This window comes from Rhinoderma darwinii, chromosome 12, assembly GCF_050947455.1.
Source record: "Rhinoderma darwinii isolate aRhiDar2 chromosome 12, aRhiDar2.hap1, whole genome shotgun sequence".
In the NCBI taxonomy this organism is placed as follows: domain Eukaryota; kingdom Metazoa; phylum Chordata; class Amphibia; order Anura; family Rhinodermatidae; genus Rhinoderma; species Rhinoderma darwinii.
The window spans coordinates 17,847,964-17,872,137 of NC_134698.1; the positions used below are offsets into that span (position 1 = coordinate 17,847,964).

A 24,174-nucleotide genomic window follows, 5' to 3' on the forward strand; every position below is an offset into this window, starting at 1 on the left:
TTTATACAACAAACTCTCTGCGATCATATGATCGGGACCTGAACCAATCAGGTCCCGCAGGGGTTAACAGCACGATCCGGGTGTCAGCACTACTCTGAGACACCTGGATCGCGCTTTAACACCCACTGGGAATTCACTCGGCGCTGCAGAGCCCAGCAAGCACCGACGTGAATTTACTGTGGGTGGTCGGGAAACCGTTAAAAATGGCGATCATATTCTCTGTAGCCGAACCAAATCGGTTTCGCTGTCAGAACAGGTTGCTGGGGAGCTGCGGACACCACCGACGTCAGAGCAATCTCCCCAGCGCTATGACGGCTGGAGCAGAGGTCTGCAGATTCACGTCCTATCAGCACGGGGTATATGCGAATAGGACGTGAATCTACAGATTGTCGGCATGAAAGTGTTAAAGAGGTTTTCCAGCCAATAAAAATTGATGGCCTATCCTCAGGATGGGTTGGGGTCTGATTCCCGGGACCACCGCTGATCAGCTGTTTAGAAGGGGGTGCAGCACTTGTACGTGCGCTGCTTTCCCTACATTTCTACTTGTGAACTGTCGACACGTAGTGGCGATTCACAGGCATTGCAGCTTTTTCTCCCATTCACTTCAATGGGAGAAGGTGGCTGCAATACCTGTGAATCGCCACTACATGTTTGTCGACGATTCACAGTAAGCAAGTAGAAATGAAGGGGAAGCAGCTGACCGGCAGGGGGTCTGACCCATCAGCTATTGATAATCTATCCTGAGGATAGGTCAATTTTTACTTTATGGAAAACCCCTTTAAAAACAAAAATAAACCTTGTGAGTACTACCTTACTTTATATTTTTTTTAATAATTGCTAGTCATACTAGCCACGATGCTTGTAATGTCCTACCTATACTCTGTGGGGAATCCATATATGGGAAATTTCCAATATAAAGCGCTCGATCTGTAGCCATCAGGACGTCGTGTACACGCTGAGATCGGATCACTCCATTTTCTAAAAGAAAAAGCTCACACATCAGGAAGATCAACTGAAGTAACTTCACGGTCAGGCACACGTAGCGGACTTATTGCAAATTTTCCGTCCGGATTTACAGGTGAAAAATCTGCAGTGGTTTACAGTGCTAGCCATGTGGCTGAGATTTGAACAAATCTAATCCACTTGCTGTGGAATATTTCCCACGAGGAAATCATTCTGTGCTGGAAGTTCACTGCGGATTTCACCCTATCCAATGTAGAAGGGGTGAAATTCACAGCTAAATCTGCTCATGATTTTGCTGCAGAACTGCTGCGGATAGGCAATGCAAAACCAGCAACAAATCCGCTACGTGTGTGGATAGTAGGCCGGGTTCCCATGTAGCGTAAATCTCATGCCCACGCTGCGGAAAAAACACGCAACATATACGTAAATTGACCTGCGGTGCAGTATTTAATTCTGCAGCGGGTTTTCCCCATTGAATTCAATGAGGATGCATAACCCGCAACAGAAAGCCAAGTGTTGGCGTTGCGACGTTGGGTGACCTTTATAGTGAGAACCGTATTAAATCCTTCTCGGAATTAAGGGCGGAATATGCCATTTCCCACTGATTTTTTTAAATACTTGCAGATTCGACATCTCCCCCCTTCACGGTCCCATGCACAGGTCCGCATTCCCTCCAGGTTATACCATCGGATCTTTGAGTCTTCCGCGATAGAGTCTAACTTAACGAGATCCCTCTATGATGTGATCTTGGGGGATACGGTGATGGCTAAAAGTCCACAAATGTTACAGTGGGAGGGGGATTTGGGATCTACCTACCCCATAGAGGAATGGTCCAAAGCCATTAAGTGGACGCTTAGGTCTACCATGAACTCAAATCTTCTGGAAGTTTATCACAAGCTTCTGTTGCGATGGTATTATACTCCCCTTAAAATATCCAGGATATTTCCGGGTGCTAGTCCCGTGTGCTGGAGGGGGTGCGGGGGCGGTGGGGACCCTACAGAAAGCCAAGTGTTGTGACTTTTGCGGCATATTCGCGTTTACACTGCAAAAATCGCAACGCCGGAATAAAACAAAACAAACATACTTACCCAGAATGCCCTCCTTCGTGCAGTCCAGCCCCCTGGGATGACGTTGTATCCCATGTGACTGCTGCAGTCAATCACAGGCTGTAGCGTCACATGGCCTGAATCATCATCCAGGGAGGCCGGAGCGGACGTCCGAGGAGGGGGGGGGGGGGGGGGGCAAGTATGTACACTTAATTATGCATGCAGAATTTCTGCCTGAAAAACAGCACCACAACATGGTACGATTTTTCGGACGGAAAGTCCTGCGGGTTCCAGGTCGGATATGCTGTGTGGTTTTTACGCAGCGTATCCATCCCGTGGAAACCCGGCCTTAGGTCCCCTGCACATGTTGCGTTTGCTGCGGAATTTCCATCTAGATTTTCCGTATCGATATTTGCGCAGTGTACCACAGTAGTAGCAAAGTGGATGAGACTTGAGCAAATCTGATATAAATCGCATGCGGAAAAAATCCTCGGAAAAAAAAACACATACAGAAATTTACCTGCAGTGCAGATTCCGAACCTGCAGCATGTCAATTTATGTTAGGAAATTCTGCAGTGTTTTCACAATAGAAAATCGTAACCGAAACGGCAGAGCAAATGCGTGACATGTGCAGGGGACCTTATAGTTGAAAGCAGAGAATAAAAAAACGCCAAAGTGATTTATAGCAATTCAATAAAATATAAGAAGTTAGGCCTCATGTACACAACCGTAAGGTTTTCTTACTGGTCGGCAAATACGTATCAGACGACTATGGATACACATCCGTAGCCGTCCGCAATTTTGGAATAAGAAGAGAACATGTTCTATATTTTGCATATCATTTCTACGGCCTGGACACACATCCGTAAATATATGGAAAGGTAGTGTGCATGGGGCCTTACTCAAACAAATGTAACGGCTATTTACCAATTAACTTTGCTATAAACTATATTGTTGTTATTGTAAGACATCTTGGAGTTCAAGAGATTTGATGTAGTCGGTCTGCAAAGCAAGATTCCAGATTTCCTTCCCACCGAACTCAGTACAGATTAGAACTCCATTCTTAATCCCAGCATGATACAGCTTTCTGGATATAGACAGCAGCGTAAACCGCAAGGTGTAACAGACAGAACTCGAGAGAAAACTAAAGGGGGTTAATAGGATTTCACTTATTAGGCTTCTACTTCTAGAGGACACCTATTTAAGATTGATATTCAATGAGGATATGATAGAGCTCGACATGCAGGTGCCGGGAAATGGATATACATGAAAATTGGAGGAAACAAGAGATGGGGTATGGTCTCACTTCGCAGATTGTTGATGAGATCAGTGTGCGTTTTTCCACTAGAAGTCCAAGCCATGACTCTTGTGAACAGAAGTCCGAATGGTAACGTTATGGTGGCCAGTCGTAAGAAAGAGCTCATGTCACAGGACCGGTGAGAGGGTCCACAGCCTGCTCTGTCAATGGGAGAGAAAACACAAGACAATGTATTATTCACATGACCGGATAATTGACCGGAGCTCGGATATTCCAAAAAGATCTACCACCCAAGGTTACTATGTGTCTTATCTGCCTATATAAAGGAGCACATCCCAACATTCAGTGTCTAGAAGACAAGTACAAGTCATAATGCAAAGGGTCACAACCATGCTGGAGAAAAGACCACAACTACTTTGCCTTTATTTTCCAAGTCTTTTGAGAATTTTCATTGTTCTCTAAATTTCTAAAATATTTGACAAAAAGGAAAAAATTCCTGAGAGCCATAACGCATTTATTTTTTCCGTTGATTGAGCGGTATATGAGCTTATTTTTTGCGGGACGAGCTGTAGTTTTAATAGCACCATTTTGAGGAACATGCAAGGTGACCAAAAACAGATTCTGGCGTTTTACTTTTTACGCCGTTCACAATGCGGTTTAAATAAGGTTCCAATTCTAATAGTTCAGATTTATGGATGCGGTGATACCAATTATGTTTATTTTATTTTTTTCAATGCTTTAGGAGGAAATTAGGAAAAGGTTTTTTTTTTCTTGTACATAAAAAAAAACTGTAAAAACCTCGCCCAGTTGTCTATTAAGAAACGAATTAGCATAAATCCTAAACTAGCTCATAACTTGCTCAAAATTGATCGTTTTTCAAAATAAAAAACACTTATCTACATTACAGCGCCGATCAGATTATGTAGGAGATAGGCCACTTATAATCTGGTGACAGAGCCCCTTTAAACTTAAAATTCTTTCCACGGATTGGCCATCGGATCAGTTTGTGGATAAGCCGTATTTTAATTCAATGGAGCTAGTCTACTGCTTTTCCATTTGGAATCTGAAGCAATAATGAACACGCTGTGGATTTTAAACCTGCAGCGTGTTTATTTGGTGCAGATATTCTCCTGAGCATGTGAATGGGATACAAAATCCCTATAAACATGCACTGCTGATATAATGTTTGCGGATGCTGACAGGATTTAAGTGCAGAATCTGGGCCTAAATCCTGAACATGTGTACATAGCCTAAGGACGAGTTCGGATGTCATGGATTAGATGCAAAATTAACACCTGATTGATTGCGTGAACTCACTTTCTCTGCTGGGTCGAAATAAAACTGGTCAGTCAGTGCCCCTGCACTTCCAGCCTTTAGGAAATTACAATTTAAAAAACAAAATGCGATTTCACCACAAGGCTTGAAAACATCTTTAGCCTTATTCAGACACAAGTGAGCCTTTAGACTCTTTGGCTTTAAAGTTACTGAAATACGTAAAAAAGCAAAATGCAAAAAAAAAAAAAAAAAAAAAGAAAAAGAAAAAAGATAAATTAAGATCTAAATGCTCACAAGGGGAGGGTTGTCTAGGATTAGAAAAATGTGGCAGCTTTCTTCCAATAACAGTGCCTGCCACACCTGTCCGTGGTTCAAGTCTTGTATTGCAGCTCAGCTCTGTTGAAATGAATGTGGCGGAGCTTCAATACCACACGACCTATGGACAGCTGTGGTGCTGTTTTTGGGAGGAAGCAGCCGTGTTTTTCTTATATTGAACTACCCCTTATTCACACAACAGAGTTTCCGGCCGGGTGACGGCCGTTCATAAATCGGCCGTCACCCGGCTGCATTAGGAACAATAGACCCCTAATGGGACTATTCGCACGACCGATTTTTTGACGGCCCGGGAAACCTGGCCATCAAAAAATGGGACATGCCCTATTTTCAGCTGTTTACCATGCCGCCCGGCTCCCATAGAAGTCGATGGGGCCGGGTAATACACGGCCATCACCGGAATGTGTCCCGAGTGATGCCCATGTATTCCGTCGCTCGCGCTCTCTCTCTCTCCTCCTAGTGCAGAGTGCATATGAGGAGGGGGAGGGTCCTTTTTTGCTCCCTGTAGAAGTCGGAATCTCCGATCCCCGGCCGGGGATTCCGCTACAGGAGAAGTGAGTGACTATACTGTCCATATATGGACACCGTGACGTCACTCACTTCTGAAGCGGAATCCCCGACCCTGTGGCAAGGAATTCCGCTACAGGAGAGGTGAGTGACTAAAAACTGTCCATATGTGGACATTGAAGTCAGTGACTTCTCCTGGAAGGGGGGGGATGGGTGCAACCTACAGGGGGCTTGGTGGCATCACCTACAGGGGGCTTGGTGGCATTACCTACAAGGAGGAAGGGTGGCATTCTAGGACAGTCGGGCATAGAAACTAAAGGACCCGTAATTACGGGGGATTTTATGGGGAAGGTGTCAGTCGAGCATAGAAACTAAAGGACCCGTAATTACGGGGGATTTTACGCTCGTGTTCATGGGGCCTAACACTGACAAACAAACTGACACTGACTAATTGACAAGTGACGCGACTAACGGACAACGGATTGACGTAGACTAGCTAAACAACTAAATCTAATTATTTTTAGTGAATTATAAAGAAAAAAAAAAAAAAAAACTCCCTTATACACAGGTGGTGAGGTCACACACTGGGAACAGGTGAGCTGGAAATCAGAGCTTGTGTCTGGTATTTTTCACCCGCCCTAGGAGAAGACGCACTGTGATGGGTGGGTCTGAACAGACCCACCAATCACAACAATCGTCCGCTGTTATTGGTCCATTGCCGGTCACATGGGGCCGAGCCATGGTTACCGGACTGAACTACAAGTCCCGGGAGCGGTTTTTAACACGTTAGACTTGGATAAAATGTGATTGGTGGATCTGTACAGATCCACCGATCGCCGGCATTGGACTGCTTTTACGGGTCCATTGCCAGTGACTGAGGATTGTTAGCTGTCGGGGAAAGCTGCTCTCCCGGTTCTCACTGTCACTCACCATGTGCACCGGGAACATCTCAGTAGCTATACGTCCTAGTGCACGAAGTAACCTCCCGCCAGGACGTACAGTTGTGTCCAAGTGCGCCCACGGGGTTAAAGACAATGAGTTCTGCCGGGCACTGGTTGTCTTCATTGTTCAAGGGAGCCGGCGCTATTGGCATTTTTATTTCTGCTCCTCTGATGGAGCAGAACGCCGAAGGTAGATGTGAACATTTCCACTGCATTTCTGCCTCGTCACAAAATTACCTAACATCATTTCAGTGAACTTCTCGTTAGCTCAGGAGAAAGTGTTAACAAGGACAAGGCAGCTGACTCACTCGGTCATGCTGATTGAATTATAAGAGCAGATTGGTTGCTTTAAAAAGGGGGATGGTGCTTGAAATAATTTTCTTCTGTTAACCATGGTTACCTCGAAGGAAACACGTGCAGCCATCATTGCTTTGCATCAAAAGGGCTTTACAGTCAAAGACATTGCCGCTTGTAGGATTTCCCCTAAATCAACCATTTATCGGATCATCAAGAACTTCAAGGAGAGGAGGTTCAATTGCTGTAAAGGCGGCTTCAGGGCGCCCAAGAAAGCCCAGCAATTGCCAGGACAGTCTCCTAAAGAGAACTCCGGTACAGGATCAGTTTAACACCATTGTGGAGCTTGCTCAGGAATGGCAGCAGGCAGGGGTCAGTGCATCTGCACGCACAATGAGGCAAAGGCTTTTGGAGGCTGGCCTGGTGTCAAGAAGGGCAACAAAGAAGCCACTTCTCTCGAAGGAAAATATCAAGGACAGACTGACATTCCACAGGAAGTACAGGGCCTGGACTGCAGAGGACTGGGGTAAAGTTATTTTCTCTGATGAAGCCCCCTTCAGACTGTTTGGGACATCTGGAAGAATGATTGCCTGGAGAAGAAAAGGTAAACGCTACCATGAGTCCCGTGTCATGCCAACAATAAAGCATCCAGAGTCCATTCATGTGTGAGGTTGCTTTTCATCCAAGGGAGTGGGCTAACTCACAATTGCCTAAGAACACTTCTATGAATAAAGAATGATATCTAAACATCCTCCAAGAGCAACTTCTCTGAACGATCCAGGAGAAACTTGGTGATTAACAATGCTTTTTCCAGCATGATCGAGCGCCACGTAACAAGGCAAAAGTGATAACTAAGTGGCTCGGGAGACAAACATTGAAATTTGTCCCATGGCCAGGAAACTCCCCAGATTTCAATCCCATTGAGAACCTTTGGTCAATCCTCAAAAAGCGGATGGACAAACAAAAACAGAAATTGTGATAAACTCCAAGCACTGATTAGGCAAGAATGTGTTGCCATCAGTCAGGATTTTGCCCAGAAGCGGATATCCAGCATGCCAGGGAGAATTGCAGAATTCTTGAAAAAAGGATCAAAACTGTAAATAGTGCCTTTGCATAAATGTATTTGTCAATAAAAGTTTAAAAACATATCAAATTCTTATAATGGTACTTTAGTATACCATAGAAACATCTGACCAAAAGATCTAAAAACACTGAAGCAGCAAACTTTGTGAAAACCAAAATTTGCGTCCATCTCAAAAACTTTTGGCCAGGACTGTATATACTGGCTAGTATTTGTCATGTGTCTTTAGTTTCTCTAGTATTCACTGGCTCCCTTTTATACACGTGAAAGTTTTTCTCCTCTGCTGTCAAAAACAGGAACGACAACACGGACCTCAGAAACTCGTACATAAAAAGCAATGATCCCAATGCGGAAGGGGTAATGTGCCTTGTATAAGAGTCATTAGTATACCATAGAAACAGTCATCTTTCTGAATCCGTGCCTATCAATGACACTTAAATACCAAGGAATACTGAGCAGATCACAAATGCTAATACAGCCTTTCTTCGTGTAGAAGACACCTTAGTATGATTAAACAGCAGTTCACCTTATGACAGCCAAGGGAACAACAGCATCAAACATCACATCTCAGAACATCTGGGAAGGCTACATCCTCTCTAATCTCGGACCCAAGAGAGACGTGCACATGAACAAGCTCAAAATGAATTAAAGTTTTCTGAAATTCTGCAGGTTTTAAGTGCTCAATGAGATACAAGATGACCTTTATATCTTGAGCAGTTATTGGATGTGCCTATAAAGAGGATTCAATTACAAACAGCGATCACCCTACGGACTAATTACCTTAAATAGAATTTCCAACTTTTATCATTATGTCGCTTTTAAATGCGACAATTAAAGGGGTATTCTCAGATATGACAATTATTACCTATCCACAAGATGGATGATAATTGTCCCTACCGATGGGACCACCACTGATCGCGAGAGAATGTGCCCGCTGCTCCTCTCAACGTGTATGGGACTGATGGAAACAGCCGAGCGCTGTACTCAACGGTTTCCATAATTCTCATAGACTTTGCATGGAGCGGCAGCACGCATGCTTGACAGCTGCTCTATTCAAAGTCCTCATCACTGTAGTCCAGCAGTGAGGACGACAAGTGGTTCTGGACCCCTGTTCTCGCGATGGGTGGGGCTACCAGATGTGGGGCCCCCAGTGACCTGACAATTATCACTTATCCTGTGGCAGTGTATTTAGGCTATTGTGCAGAAAGCAGGGACAAAACGTCAGTCCTTGCTGCTATTACTGAACCACCAATGTCTTTTTGATGGTAATCCAGACTAGCCGACTGCCTATTGTCTGGGAGGTCTCTCCTTTTTTCCAACAGCCCACACATACACTAGTCACAACCGCCCTTTTACCACTTCCCAGTAGTCTCAGCAGCCCACCTCCTCCCTACCCAGCAGCCCACAGCCATCCTTCCCGGTAGTCACGGCAGCCCACCGCCGTCCTTCACGGTAGCCAACCTCCTTCCTTCCCAATAGTCACAGCAGCCCACCTTTTTTTCCCAGTAGTGACAGCAGGCCTACCTATTATACTGATCAAACCAGGGCCACTTCTCCCAAGCACAGACAGTAGAAGTAGTCACAACAAAGCCTCCTATAGTTCCTCCCCCTGTACTCCACTCCTGCACACCATTTGCTAGCTGTAAGCTACATACAGCCGATTAGTGGCTGCTATACGTAGTTTCCTGCATGAGTCCATGTTTAAAATGACATTTGGTAGCGAGAGCCTAGACCATGAATCGCCAGAGATTTTGAAATAGCCCTAGAGGCACAAAAATAAATAAATCACTGGGTCATCTCCATATTACAGAGCCATAGGGACTCTGTGTACACAGCTTTTCCGTATGCATGAGGTCTTACTCAAATTGTTCCTTCTTGTAAAGAAAGTATATCTGGTAATTGATATCCATTGTAGAATTGCTGATAATACAAATAGCCTAAAATAATAAATATGCATATACTCCTCTTATAGCCCCCCATTCCCCATCTAACGCTGCTGGTCCTGTGGTCCCCAACTGGCATCAGAGGTGATGTCAATATGTACAACATGCTAACGTGCTGCAGTGATGCAAACAGAGTGGCAGGGGACCACAGGACCAGTGGCGCTAAATTAGGAAGGGGGGTATAAAAGTACAGATATGTTATTTTAGGCCATAAATTTTCTTTATGCTGAGGCTCCACTCTGATGTTTCATGGCTGATAATCATACAAGTATGTTCACGTTAAAATGCAGTGATATCGCCTAGATCGTATGTATACGGGGCTGCATCCCATTACATGTGTACATTTAACAATGTTCGATTTTTTTGTGATCACAAATCACATGCCATTTCTTTCCCGATGGAAGAGATCTAATAAAATTGCATGCACCTGTGTTAAAAAAAAAAAAAAGGCTACTCACCATAATCACGTGAAAATTGCGGTACGATATCACATATAATAGTGATGTACAATACAAATGACATTGTAAGGCAGTGCATGTGGTATGCCACAAAGAAGCCTCTGATTTAGACACAACCCTTTCAGGACCAAGGGTCAACGATGCCTCAATGACCAGCCCCATTTTTTCAAATCGGACGTGTCATTTTATGTGGTAATAACGCTGGAATGCTTTTGCCTATCCAAGTGATTCTGAGATTTTCTCGTGACATATTGTACTTTATGTTAGTGGAAAAATGTGGTCAATAAATTCATAGCTTATTTGTGAAAAACACCAAAATTAAGAAAATTTGAAAAAATAATTTTTCTAATTTTAAATGTAATCTACTTGTAAAACAGATCGTTATACCACACAAAATTATTGCTAATTAACATCCCCCATATGTCTGCTTTATATTTGCATTGTTTTTTTTAACAATATTTTATTTTTCTAGGACATTACAAGGCTTAGAACTTTAGCAGCAATTTCTCACATTTTCAAGAAAATTTCAAAAGGCTATTTTGTCAAGGACCAGTTCACTTCTGAAGTGGCTTTGAGGGCCTTATGTACTAGATAGACCCAATACATCACCCCACTTTAAAAACTGAACCCCTCAAAGTATTCAAAACAGCATTCAGAAAGTTTATTAACCCTTTAGGCGTTTTACAGGAATTAAAGCAACGTAGAGGTGAAATTTACATGTTTCATTTTTTTTTGCCGAAATTCATATGTAATAATTTTTTTTCTGTAACACAGAAGGTTTTACCAGAGAAATGCAACTCAATATTTATTGCCCAGATTCTGCAGTTTTTAGAAATATCCCACACGTGGCTCTAGTGTGATAATGGACTGAAACACTGGCCTCAGAAGCACCTAGAGGATTTTGGGGTCTCCTTTTTTTAGAATATATTTTAGGCACCATGTCAGGTTTGAAGAGGTCTTGTGGTGCCAAAACAGTGGAATCTCCCCAAAAGTGGTTTTGGAAACTACACCCATCAAGGGATTTATCTAGGGGTATAGTTAGCATCTTGACCAGACAGGTCTTTTGCTATATTTATTGGAATATGTCTGTGAAAATGAAAATCTTTTTTTCTGAAAAAATATTTACAAAAAAATAATTTTTACAAGGAATAAATAAAAAGCACCCTAAAACTTGTAAAGCTATTTCTCACGATTACGGCAATACCCCATATGTGGTAATAAAACTGCTGTTTGGACCCACGGCAGAGCTCAGAAGGGAAGGAGTGCCATTTGGCTTTTGGAGTGCAGATTTTGATTGGTAACTTTTGTTTGGGGTTTTGCTGGTATTTCAGTTTATAATGTGGAGGCATATGTAATCTGTGCGGAGAACATCAGGGCATAATAAGAGGGTATAATAATGGGGTAAATAAATAATTCATAGATGTGTGGCCGGTGTCGTACTGATAAAGGTGCCAAATCTTATCCGCTTTTGGACACTGCACAATTTCTGTCGCTATATTCTGAGCGCCAGAACTTTTTTTATTTATTCTCCTCTGGAGTCGTGCGAGGGCTTATTTGTTACGTTACAATCCGTAGTTTTCATTGGTACCATTTTAGGGTACATTTGATTTTTTGATCACTTTTTATTCGATTTTTTGGCAAGCAAAGTGCCAAAAAAAACAAAACCCCCATACATTGATTTTTTTTTTTTTTTACAGTAATCAGTGAGCGCTATAAATGACATTTTAATTTATTCTGCGGGTCGGTACGACTACGGCAATACCATATGTATATCATTTTTATGTTTTGTGGCGTTTGAGCAATAAAATCACATCTGTAAAATTTATTTTTTGTGTCACCATATTCTGAGAGCCAGAATTTTTTTATTTCAGTCAAAAAAGCTGTGTAAGGGCTTGTTTTTTGCGGGACGGGTTGTAGTTTTTATTGGTACTGTTTTGGGGTACATGCGACTTTTTGATCACCATTTATTCTTTATTTTGTGACGGGTGATGACCAAAAAATGTGATGCTAGCATTGTTTAATTATTTTTTGTGGTATTCACCGTGCGAGAAAAATATTAGTTTTATAGTTTGGGTCGTTACGAACGTGGCGATACCAAATATGTGTACTTTAAAGAGGCTCTGTCACCACATTATAAGTGACCTATCTTGTACATAATGTGATCGGCGCTGTAATGTAGATTACAGCAGTGTTTATTTAGAAAACGATTATTTTTGACGGCGTTATGACCAATATTAACTTTATGCTAATGAGTTTCTTAATGAACTGGGCGTGTTTTTCTATATGACAAAGTGGGCGTTGTACAGAGGAGTGTATGACGTTGACCAATCAGCGTCATACACTTCTCTCCATTCATTTACACTGCACTAGCGATATAGCTATATCACTATGTGCAGCCAGATAAACACACTATAACATCACTGAAGTGTCATGACAATGAACATACATTACCTCCAGCCAGGCCTTGATGTGTATTCTGAATCCTGACCACTTCTGTAGCGTCTGAGACTACAGCACAGCGAGATCTCGCTGTGAATGACAGCTTACAGCGTAATCTCGCGAGGCTACGCCTGCTATGCTGTAAATCACAGAGACGTGCAAAGAAGTGTCAGGATTCTGAATAGACATCACGTCCTGGCTGGAGGTAATGTATATTCATAGTCAGGACACTGCAGTAACGTGAGTGTGTGTATGACGCTTATTGGTCGCTGATTGGTCACCGATTGGTCAGCGTCATACACTCCTCTGTACAATGCCCACTTGGTCAAAAAGTAAAAACACGCCCAGTTGTTCATTAAGAAACTCATTAGCATAAAGCTAAAATAGGTCATAACTCCGTTAAAAATGATCGTTTTTCTAAATAGAAAACACTGCTGTAATCTACATTACAGCGCCAATCACATCATGTACAATATAGGCCACTTATAATGTGGTGACCGAGCCGAACGGTTTAATTTTTTTCCTATAATAAAAGACTTCTAGGAAAAAAAAAATGGATTTTTTGTTTTTGTAACTTGTTTTCATACTTTTCTAAAACATTTTTATTACTTTTTTTTTTTTACTTGAAGACCTGCAGCACAGATGACTGCTATAATACTTTACACTACCTAGGTAGTGTAACGTGTTATAATCGGTCAGTGTGACGTTGACAGTCACACTGACAGGAAGCCTATGAGGACCAGCTGGTCCTCATAGGCATCCATGAATGGCAGACCGGGAGGCCATTGTATGGCCTCCGATTTTGACATGCAACCAACGGCAGCACCCGCAATCGGTCCTCGGGAAAATTTGTTGTAGCAACAACTTTCCCTGCGATCACATGATTGGGACCTGAACCAATCAAGTCCCTATCATGTCTCTGGGACCAGAGGCAGGGGTTAACAGCGCTATCCGGGTGTCAGCACTACTCAGACACCCGGATTGCGCTTTTAACACCCACTGTGAATTCACATCGGCGCTCCACAGAGCACAGCAAGCGCCGACGTGATTTTACTGTGGCCGGTCAGCAAGCAGTTAATAACGGTGATCATATTCTCTGTAGCCGAACCAAACATTTCGGCTGTCAGAGAACAGGTTGCTGGGGATCGATCTCCCCAGCGCTATGCCGGCAGAAGCAGAGGTCTGCAGATTCACGTCCTATCAGCATGGGGTATATGCAAATAGAACGTGAATCTACAGATTGACGGCATGAAAGGGTTAAAGAGGATCTGTCACAAGTTTATTAATGCCCCATCTCCTAACTAATCTATGGACCTGTTCACATCACCGTTCCCTTTCCGTTCCGTCGGTTTCTGTCGGGTGTACCCCGCAACGGAAAGTGAAACCACAGCTTCCGTTTCAATCACCATTGATATCACAGGTTTCCTGTTTTCCGACGGAATAGCGGAGTCGACTGCAATATTAAATCAGTCGGAAAACCGGAATGGTGACGAACGGAAACCATTAGCAATGTTTCCGTCACCATTGATATCAATGGTGACTGAAACGGAAGCTGTGGTTTCACTTTCCGTTGCGGGGTTCACCCGACGGAAACCTCCGACGGAACCCCGGAACGGAAAGCAAACGGTGATGTGAACAGGCCCTAATAGGCACTATGATGCTGATAACTAGTGTCATTTTCAAAAACGTTTAATATTTGCAAAGTTATGAGCACTTTTCTAAATATGCTAATTTGGCTATACTTGCCAAATGGGAGGTGACTCAATTCACTCTGAGGGGTGTAATATTTTCTGTATGACACTGTCCAATCAGCATACAGCTTCTTCCCCTTCCCTGCCCAGCAACACAATGGGATCATATAGTATACAGCTTTCATTCCAGACTGTTTTCAACTGGTGATCCCTCCGGTTGTGTCACAGATAGAATGGAGATCCTTTCATATGCCACCAGAACCACTGTTCTAGGCAGTGGCAGATTAAGTAGACCATAGGCTCTCTGCCATGTCTATAGTGAACACCAACTTTCTTTGTGAGCATTGACAAATGGTTGTTACGATTCCCCTTGTCAAAGGGCTGTGTCCCTACATACTGACAGTCTCCAACCATCGCTGACAGTTACACACTGTGTATGGACAGATCCTCCTGACAATGGGAACGGTAACACGCATTTGTCTATTAGTCCTAGTTAGTTAATGTGAAATACAAGGACTTCCTACATAACAGCAGACATGTCAGGAGAGGGGACAGAACCTCTATAGATCCAGTGACTCACAAGTGATGTCTTGTCTGATGGGAGTCGCTCTTTTCTTCTCCATCTGACAGACAGTTATGGCGACTTAACCTGATGAGACATCTTTGTCCCTCGCTTCTGCAGCCATTTCCAACCTCTATAGAAACACAAAAATTCAGACAGCAAGGCCCAGTCCCATACATTAAAAGGGGTTGTCCGGGCACAGACTGATTTTTCATACTGATGACCTATCAAACGGACAACCACTTTTACTCAGACTAATAAATTCGGACCCAAGACCAAATCCTAGAATACATGCAGACCCCAGGCCTTCTAAAACGATTGAAGTCCCCAGACCAGACCCCCTAAACAAATATAGCCCCAAGAACAAGCACCCTAAATACAGACCTCGGACCAGACCTTAGACCTGACCCCCTAAACGAATACAAACCCCAGACCCCCTAAATACAGACCCCTAAACAAGCACCCTAAATACAGACCACGGACCCCCTAAATACAGATCCCTAAACGAATACATACCCCAGACCAGACCCCCTAGATTTACAGACACCAGACCGGGTTCCCTAAATATACAGACCCCCCCAGACCAGACTCCCTGAATTTACAGATCCCAGACCAGACCCCCTAAACAAATCCATCCCCTTATACTTACATAGCAGCTCACCTCCCAGTCTTCTCCCTGGAGCCTTGCTGCTGTTCTAGGACCTACAGTAACAAGAACTGCAGACATCAGGTCCTTTTGCAGGTCATACACAAAGCATTTTTGTCATTTTTTTTGCCGCGATTCGTCACAAAACGCAACAAAACTGCACTGTACTTTGGGTGGCCATGGGCCTTCTGTGAGCCTTGGGCCCCGGGTGGCCACCATAAAGATGATCTGCCATTGGTTCTAGGTGATCGACAGCCGGAGATATAGCTATTTGAAGTGATCCAATTCGCTCCAGCCTCATGGTGATAGGACGGCGTCAGAATATAAATTTTTTTCCACAAACTATCAGGACAGCGTCAGAGGCTGTGAGGTAGCGCCACCTCAAAAAAAACCAAAAAAAAAACGCTAGACGAGTTGACACCAACTTGTCTAGTATAGCCTCATTTGCATATGTGAAGAAAAAGCTCACAACTTTTCAACTAAAACTTTTTGGGACACCATTGTCACTAGCATTATCAGTGTGACAGCGCCTATCAGATTAGCTAGGACATAGGGCATTACTAAACTAGTGACAGAGCCTCTTTAAGGGCTTATTCAGACGAACGGGATATACGTCCGTGCAACGCGTGTGATTTTCACGCGCGTTGCACAGACCTATATTAGTCTATAGGGCCGTGCAGACATGTGCGGGATTTTTACGCAGCGTTGATCCACTGCGTAACAGTCACGACATGTCCGCTCTTTGAGCGTTTTTCACGCATCACGCACCCATTGAAGTCAATGGGTGCGTGAAAACCACGCATGTCACACGGAAGCACTTCCGTGCGAACAGAATGATTCGCGCAACAGCTGTCAAAAGGATGAATGAAAACCGAAAAGCACCACGTGCTTTTCTGTTTACAAACATCCAAATGGAGTGTCATAATGATGGCGGCAGCGCGAAAAGCACACAGCCGCTCATCATACGGGGCTGTCACACGGAGCTGCTAAGTGCCCTTTGCGCAGGCAAAACGCCGCCTTTTTTGCGTGCGCAAAAATGGCACGCTCGTGTGAATCCAGCCTTAGTGTACCTTGGGCGTGTCTATGAGGAATCGTAAAAAGGCAATTTTCTGGCGCAAGATATTGGTGTAAATATAGTCCAGCCGTGAAGTGGTGTAAGGAAGAGTAAGTGTCGAACATGCCTAGCAACTTATGCCAAATTGAGTGATTGACAAATCACGGGTCCTACGTGTCAATCTTTCTACTCCAAAAAAAAAAAAAAAGGGCGCCATTACTAAAGGAAATGACGCCACATTTATTATCTCATTGCCCTTTTCAATCATTTATTCCCAGCTTTGACAGTTTTATAGGGGGTTTGTTTAGGTTGTTAAAGGCTATGTACAACTTTAACCTCTTAACCCCTTAAGGACACGGCCAATTTTAGCCTTGAGGACAGAGCAATTTTTTTTACATTTCCCTCTTTGCATCCCGACGCTCATAACGCTTTTATTTTTTGTACGACGTAGCTGTATGAGACTTTGTTTTTTGCGGGACGAGTTGTACTTTATGTGCGTACCATTTTTTGGTACAAATACATTATCGTTTAATTTCTATAAATTTTTAATTAGATTAAAATGCAGAAAAAAAGCAGTTGCGCAGCAGTTTTAATATTTTTTTTTTACACCATACACCGATCATCATAAATAATGGTATACATTTGTTGTACAGGCTGTTACGGTCGTGGCGATACCAAATATGTCTATATTATTTCATGTTTTGGGACTTATATTTTAAAAAGTTGATTATAAAAAATGTGTATTTTATTTACTTTTTATTTATTTATCATTTTTTTTTTTTTACATTCATTTAACTTTTTTTTTTAATCCCATAAAGGGATTCATCATTTTGATTTTTATTTTGTAACTGTAATGTACTGGCATAGATCTATATGCCAGTACATTAGCCTGTTACTGATCGTACACAGGCAGTTGTTAGAGCATACTGAGGTATGCCCTAACAACAGGAAATATGTTCAGACAGCCCTGGGGTCCTTCAATGGACCCTGGGCTGTCTGGCCATACGAGTTGTGGGCTTTGATCGCGTCACAGTTATCTTCTGTGACGCGATCAATGTGCAGTCCCCTTTCCTTGAACGCCGCGATCAGCTGTCATCGCGGCGTTCAAAGGGTTAACAGCGGAGAGAAGATGTTTCTCTCCTCTCCGCTGTCAGAGCGGGGCCGTGGCTGTGTATTACAGCCGTTGCCCCGCTCTCGATCGCACACACAGAGACGGCAGGGACGGCTGTCACACAGGACGAGTATGCTCGTCCTAATGCGCGAAGTGCTCGCCGCTCAGGACGAGCATACTCGTCCTGTGTCGGCAACCAGTTAATGACCAGGCCATTTTGCGCGTTAATGACCAAGGATTATTTTCTTGTTTTCTCACGGTCGCATTCCAAGAGTCATAACTTTTTTTTTTTCTAATTCGGTCGACCTACAAGGTTGGTTTTTGCAGGACAAGTTGTATTTTTCAATTGCAGCATTTTTGGATACATATAATATTGATTAATTTTTATTAACTTTATTTTAGGAGAGAATTGAAAATAAGCAGCTATTCCAGCATTAATTTTCACGTTATAAATTTACGCCGTTTACCATGCAGTGTAAATAACAGCTTTATTCTAGGGGTCGGGACGATTATGGGGATACCAATTATATAAAAGGTTTTATATGTTCTCCTACATTTGCACACTAAAAACACTTTTAGAAAAAAATTCCTTGTTTTTGCATCGCCGCATTCCAAGAGCCGTAACTTTTTAATTTTTCCGTCAATGTGGCCGTATGTGGGCTTGATTTTGCGGGCCAAGGTGTAGTTTTCATTAGTACTATTTTGAGGTACATGGGACTTATTGATTAACTCTTATTTTTTTATGGGGGGGAATGGGAGAAAGAATTTTGCCGTTGTTTTGGACGCAGTTCATCTGGCGGTTTAATTAATGTGTTTATTGTTCGAGTCGTTACGATTACGGGGATACCATATATGTGTATGTGTTATTTGTTTTGACGCTTACTAAATAAAAGCACTTTTTGGGAAGAAAAAAAAAAAAGTGGTTTTATTTTATTTTTACTATGTGTTTTTATATTTTTTTCATAAACTTTAACTGCGTTACATTTTTTTTTTTAGTCCCACCGAGGACTTCACCATGCGATCTGCTGATTGCTTATGTAATGCTTTGGTATACTTAGGGCAAATTTACACGAGCATGTGCGTTTTTGCGCATGCAAAAAATGCAGCGTTTCGCGTGCGCAAAAGGCACTTAATAGCTCCGTGTGTCATCACATAGGATGCGCGGCTGCGTGATTTTCACGCAGCCGCCATCGTTATGACACTGTTTGGATGTTTGTAAACAGAAAAGCACATGGTGCTTCTCTGTTTACATTCATACTTTTGGCTGCTGTTGTGCGAAACACGTGCGTCCCACGGAAGTGCTTCCTTGTGGTGCGCGTGATTTTCACGCACCCATTGACTTCAATGGGTGCGTGATGCGCGAAAAATTCAGAAATATAGGACCTGTCGTGAGTTTTACGCAGTGGACTCACGCTGCGCAAAAAACACTGACAGTCTGCACTGCCCCATAGACTAGCATAGGTCCGCCCTTAGTGTAACGTCCGCGGTCGATGACCACAAACTCCTTCCATCCAGTCGACGCCCTTCTCTCCAGAAATGTCTGCACACGCGGCCGTGCTGTTCCACAGTGACCACCAAAGTGCGCTCAAGAGCTTAGTCCAGACTTGGAACCAAAGCGCACACAGGTGGGAGATTGAGCGGATTGCTCCCAGAGCACCCTGGGCTATAAGAAGGGCTGTGCCCCTCCCTGCAATGACTGAGCGTTGTTGTCGTTATCCTAGTATGTCTATGCAAATGGTATCCTAGTGTTTCCTGTAACCTGTGCTATGCTGGTCAAGTACCGTGGTGAGCTGAAGTCGTGCTGTGTACCACGCCTGTTTTGCTACACCACGCCTGGAGCCTGCCTGCTGCCTAGTCCCAGCCGAGCCTGTCTTGCTACTGTCTGAGCTACCACAGGTACACTATACGAATTATAGACTGACTTGTTGGCCCGCTGCCATACCCAACGTGACACTATACCAAAGCATTATTGCCTGTCAGGGTAAAACGGACAAGCAATCTATTAGGCCATGCCTCTGGCATAGCCCAATAGGCAGTTGCTAAAGGCAGACCTGGGGGCCTTTGTTATGCCTTCGGCTGCCTTGGAAACCCAACGGCGACCAGCGATTTCTTTGCGGGGATGACAGAGGGAGCTCCCTCCCTCTGTCAAACAAATTAGATGTCGCTATTGACAGCGGCATCTAATGGGTTAAACTTCCAGAATAGGAGCGGGCTTCGATTCCGGCAGTTGCCAGGCTGTGTATAACAGCCGTGCTCCTGCCGCTGATCGCGTGGGTACAGTAGCTGTACCCACGCAATGACAGGACAGATATATGTGCGGGAACTAGCGCCTGATATATCAGTCTGTCGTAAAGGGGTTACATTCATTTTTATAAATTATTTTTTTTTTACTTTTTAAGTACAGCTTCTATGTATCCTGTACACATAAAAGCGGTATTGTACAGTCAAAGCCAATTCCGTCAGGTCAGCAGTACTGACCGCTCCGGTGAAAGATGGTCCTACGTGTCTGACACACAGGATCTAGCTAATAATGATCACATCTAAATTCATGAACATGAAGGTTATTTGCTGGAGCCGCTAGTGCTGAGCACTTCCATGACCTTGCTAGAAGTAGACGTGCTGCAATCATTATATAACTGACAACCACTTGAAAAGACACCGGGATCGACTCCATCTTTAAAAAAAACAGAGCCATCACTGGGTCCGGAGGAATCATGCATGAAGCAATAATAGAAATGAGGCTAAATATTTCACTCCAGAAGGAATGTACCCCTGTTCAATACCACCTCATCAGCATATATGAACTCTTACACCCCTCCTAGTATAAACGGGCTAGATTTTGCAATTTGCAAAGGGGTTAGATACCATCTCAATTTTTGAGAAGCTTCCCAATTTTGAGCACCTTTAGAGACCTTTCTAGTCCAAGAAAAAGCATGTCCCCAATCCTCCAGAGAGAATACAGCTTGAACTTCTTTTTCCCAAGTTGACAAATAAGGAGGCTTGCTGAGATCCAGGAGCTCAGGTCATTACAGAAACCCAAAATGCCTTTTATGTCACAAGTGGGAACATGGGCGTTACAGTATCTATGGAGGCAAGTAGGTGGCTGTAACGTTTATGGCCGCAGACCGTCATCCTGACTTACCCTCGGACGGCCGCGGCCATGGACGAGTGAGTTGCCGGTGGCAGCTCCCTCCTGAGAAGCGCCGGCACTCACTTCCTGGTCCAGACACTGTCTCCTGCAGGGTACGCACGCGCCCACGGCCTTAAAGAGGCTCTGTCACCAGATTTTGCAACCCCCATCTGCTATTGCAGCAGATCGGCGCTGCAATGTAGATTACAGTAACGTTTTTATTTTTAAAAAACGAGCATTTTTGGCCAAGTTATGGCCATTTTAGTATTTATGCAAATGAGGCTTGCAAAAGTCCAAGTGGGCGTGTTGAAAAGTAAAAGTACAACTGGGCGTGTATTATGTGCGTACATCGGGGCGTGTTTACTACTTTTACTAGCTGGACGTTCTGATGAGAAGTATCATCCACTTCTCTTCAGAACGCCCAGCTTCTGGCAGTGCAGATCTGTGACGTCACTCACTTCCTGCCCCAGGTCCTGCATCGTGTCGGCCACATCGGCACCAGAGGATACAGTTGATTCTGCAGCAGCATCAGCGTTTGCAGGTAAGTAGCTACATCGATTTACCTGCAAACGCCGATGCTGCTGCAGAATCATCTGTAGCCTCTGGTGCCGATGTGTCCTCGCTCGTCTGACACGATGCAGGACCTGGGGAAGTGACGTCACAGCGTGATCTTTCGAGAACACGGCTGTGTCTGCACTGCCAGAAGCTGGGCGTTCTGAAGAGAAGTGGATGATACTTCTCGTCAGAGCGCCCAGCTAGTAAAAGTAGTAAACACGCCCCGATGTACGCACATAATACACGCCCACTTGGACTTTTACTTTTCAACACGCCCAGTTGTACTTTTGCAAGCCTCATTTGCATAAATACAAAAATGGCCATAACTTGGCCAAAAATGAGTTTTTTTTAAATAAAAACGTTACTGTAATCTACATTGCAGCGCCTATCTGCTGCAATAGCAGATAGGGGTTGCAAAATCTGGTGACAGAGCCTCTTTAAAGGGCCAGTGCGCGCACAGTTGCAGAATATCTGAAATTAGCCCATAATGCTGCTTGACTATAAAAGGGGCTCTGCCCTCTTGATCCTTGCCTGAGCGTTATGGTTGTCGTACCCCAAGTTGGTCTATGCAAATGGTCTCCTAGTGTTTTCCAGTTCCCAGTGTTCCCCGTTCCTGTACCCCGTGCTACCTGGTCAAGTGCCGTGCTGAAGTCATGATGTGCTGTATTCCACGCCTGTCCTTCTACACCACGCCGGACGTCTGCCTGCTGCCTAAGTCCCAGCCAAGCCTGTCATTGTTGCTGTCCGAGCTGCCACAGGTACACTATACGAACTATAGACTGACCGGCGTCCTGTTGGCCAGCTGCCATACCATCAAGGCGGTAAGGCCCAGTGGGTCCATGCACCCAACGTGACAGTGGCGAATAGATACTTATAAAAGTCATTATTGGGGATAGAGTATTGACTAGCTAGCTCTGAGAATTACTTTAAGGAATGATCATTAAATAGCATACGGATGTGAGAAATCCGCCCCCCCCCTGGATATCCAACTGTTCCAGAGGCATATCTGGCAATTCAGAGAGCAAATATTGTTAGGGCAACTTCCTCAACGGAATTAGGGCGGATGTAGGAAGTTGGGAGACATAAATTTTCCAGATCTGTAGAGAGGCTTCCACATTAAGGAACAATGTAGATGAATGTGTAATGAAATTTTGCGGAACTTTACTAAATAGGGACAACAATGGGCAGTTATCCATGGTCTGCTCAATTTGAGTCCATCCTTTCGAGTTTAAGGAAATGCTCCAAGACCTCAATTGGTCCAATACAGTAGCCCAAATATTTTTGAATGTCCAGCACACCCATGCCCCCAATGTCGAAATAATTTGTGCATCCGAACCCTTGGTTTTTTCCGCATCCATATAAAATTGTTAACAATTCTTTGAAGACTTTGTAAAAATGATCTGGGGATGGGAACTACCACAGTACGAAAGAAGTAGAGCAGACAGGCTGAGCCGGCGACCTTCCGCTACCAGGAGAATGGTCTCTAAACCAACAAGTCTATCAGATAGTGGAATCCTGGGGTCAGCCACAAGTGGACCTGATGGCCACACGACAGAATGCGAAAGTGGACCTATTTTGCTCCCTGTTAAGAGCAGACAATCCGTGGGTCATATTCCCGCCTATCCCGATGATCCCAAAGGTCTTACATAAGATCAAAAACGGGAACAAGTCTCGACAATTACCATCTGCCCTTCCTGGCCAAAAAGAGCGTGGTTCTCCCTACTCATGTCAATGAGCAAAGGAGTCTTCTGGGTTCTGCCCCAGATTCCATCCCTTGTGACACAAGGCAATCGCTATTGTCCCCATCTAGACCGCCTCCAGTTGACAGCATGGAGGTTGATCGCTCCCTTTTAGCCAACTCAGGACTGTCAGAGACAGTCATCAACACCCTCTTACAATCTAGAGGGGTTGCGACCAACAAGACCTATGACAGGATTAGGTTGGCATTTCTGAGATGGTGCAAAGACCACCAACTTTGATCCTCCTCCCCATCCATCCAGAACATATTGGATTTCCTACAGGAGGGTTTTGACAGGGGGCTCAAGCCAGGCACAATTAAGGTACAAATATCTGCACTATCAGCCTTCTTAGGCAAGAAACTATCTGAACCCATCATTCAGAGATTTGTAAAGGCAGTCCCGAAGATCAGACCAACTGTAACTGATCCAGTCCCTAAGTGGAATTTATGTGTGGTGCTCAATCTCCTCTGTGAACCCCCGTTTGAGCCCTTGGAGTCGGTGACATTGAAATATCGATCGCTAAAAGTCTGTTTTCTAGTAGCTATAACAGCCAAGAGGGTCAGTGACATACAGGCTCTTGGATCGGCTGAACCTTATTGCAGGACCGTGTCCCGATGAGGACATTACCTTATTTCACAACTTTAACCAACAGATTGAGTTACCCGTGTTCTGTCCAGAACCATCATCAGAAGAATGGAAACTGCACTCATTGGATGCCGGTAGAGCCTTAAAAACATATATTCATCGAAGAGTTTAGAAAATCCGACCATCTTTTTCTATAATTTCACGACCAAAAATCATCTAAGTCATCCCTGTCCAGATGGATAATGGAGGTGATTACTATCTGCTACACGCAGGCTGGTTTACAGACTCCACTCTACTAGAGCCATATCCACGTCATGGGCAGAAAGAAGCGGCATTCCAATCAATCAGATTTGCAGAACAGCCTCATGGACCTCTCCACATACATTTGTAGAACATTATAAGCTAGACATCAGAAAATATGGAGAAACGGCTTTTGGTCGAACGGTCATTTTGTCCGCAATTCAAGAAAACCCACCCAAAAAGGGTTACATGCTAGATCCCCATGGGTGCTGCTGCTGAGGACGTCAAGGAAAGTGTAATTTCTACTTACCGTAAATTCTCTT

General features: G+C 43.9%; 1 protein-coding gene across 5 annotated transcripts in view; it reads right to left on the reverse strand.

The window, feature by feature from the left end:
• LOC142665207 (protein-L-isoaspartate(D-aspartate) O-methyltransferase-like) overlaps positions 1-24,174 on the reverse strand; it is a 65,544-nt gene that overhangs the window by 30,979 nt on the left and 10,391 nt on the right. For 3 of the 5 annotated variants that reach the window (XM_075844808.1, XM_075844809.1, XM_075844810.1), the window contains exons 2-3: positions 3,316-3,467; positions 874-978 (exon numbers count right to left, since the gene is read on the reverse strand). In XM_075844808.1, coding sequence (XP_075700923.1) covers positions 874-978; positions 3,316-3,467 — 257 coding nt within the window. The remainder of the gene's footprint in view (positions 1-873; positions 979-3,315; positions 3,468-24,174) is intronic. The other 2 variants (XM_075844811.1, XM_075844812.1) reach the window with 2 other exon arrangements.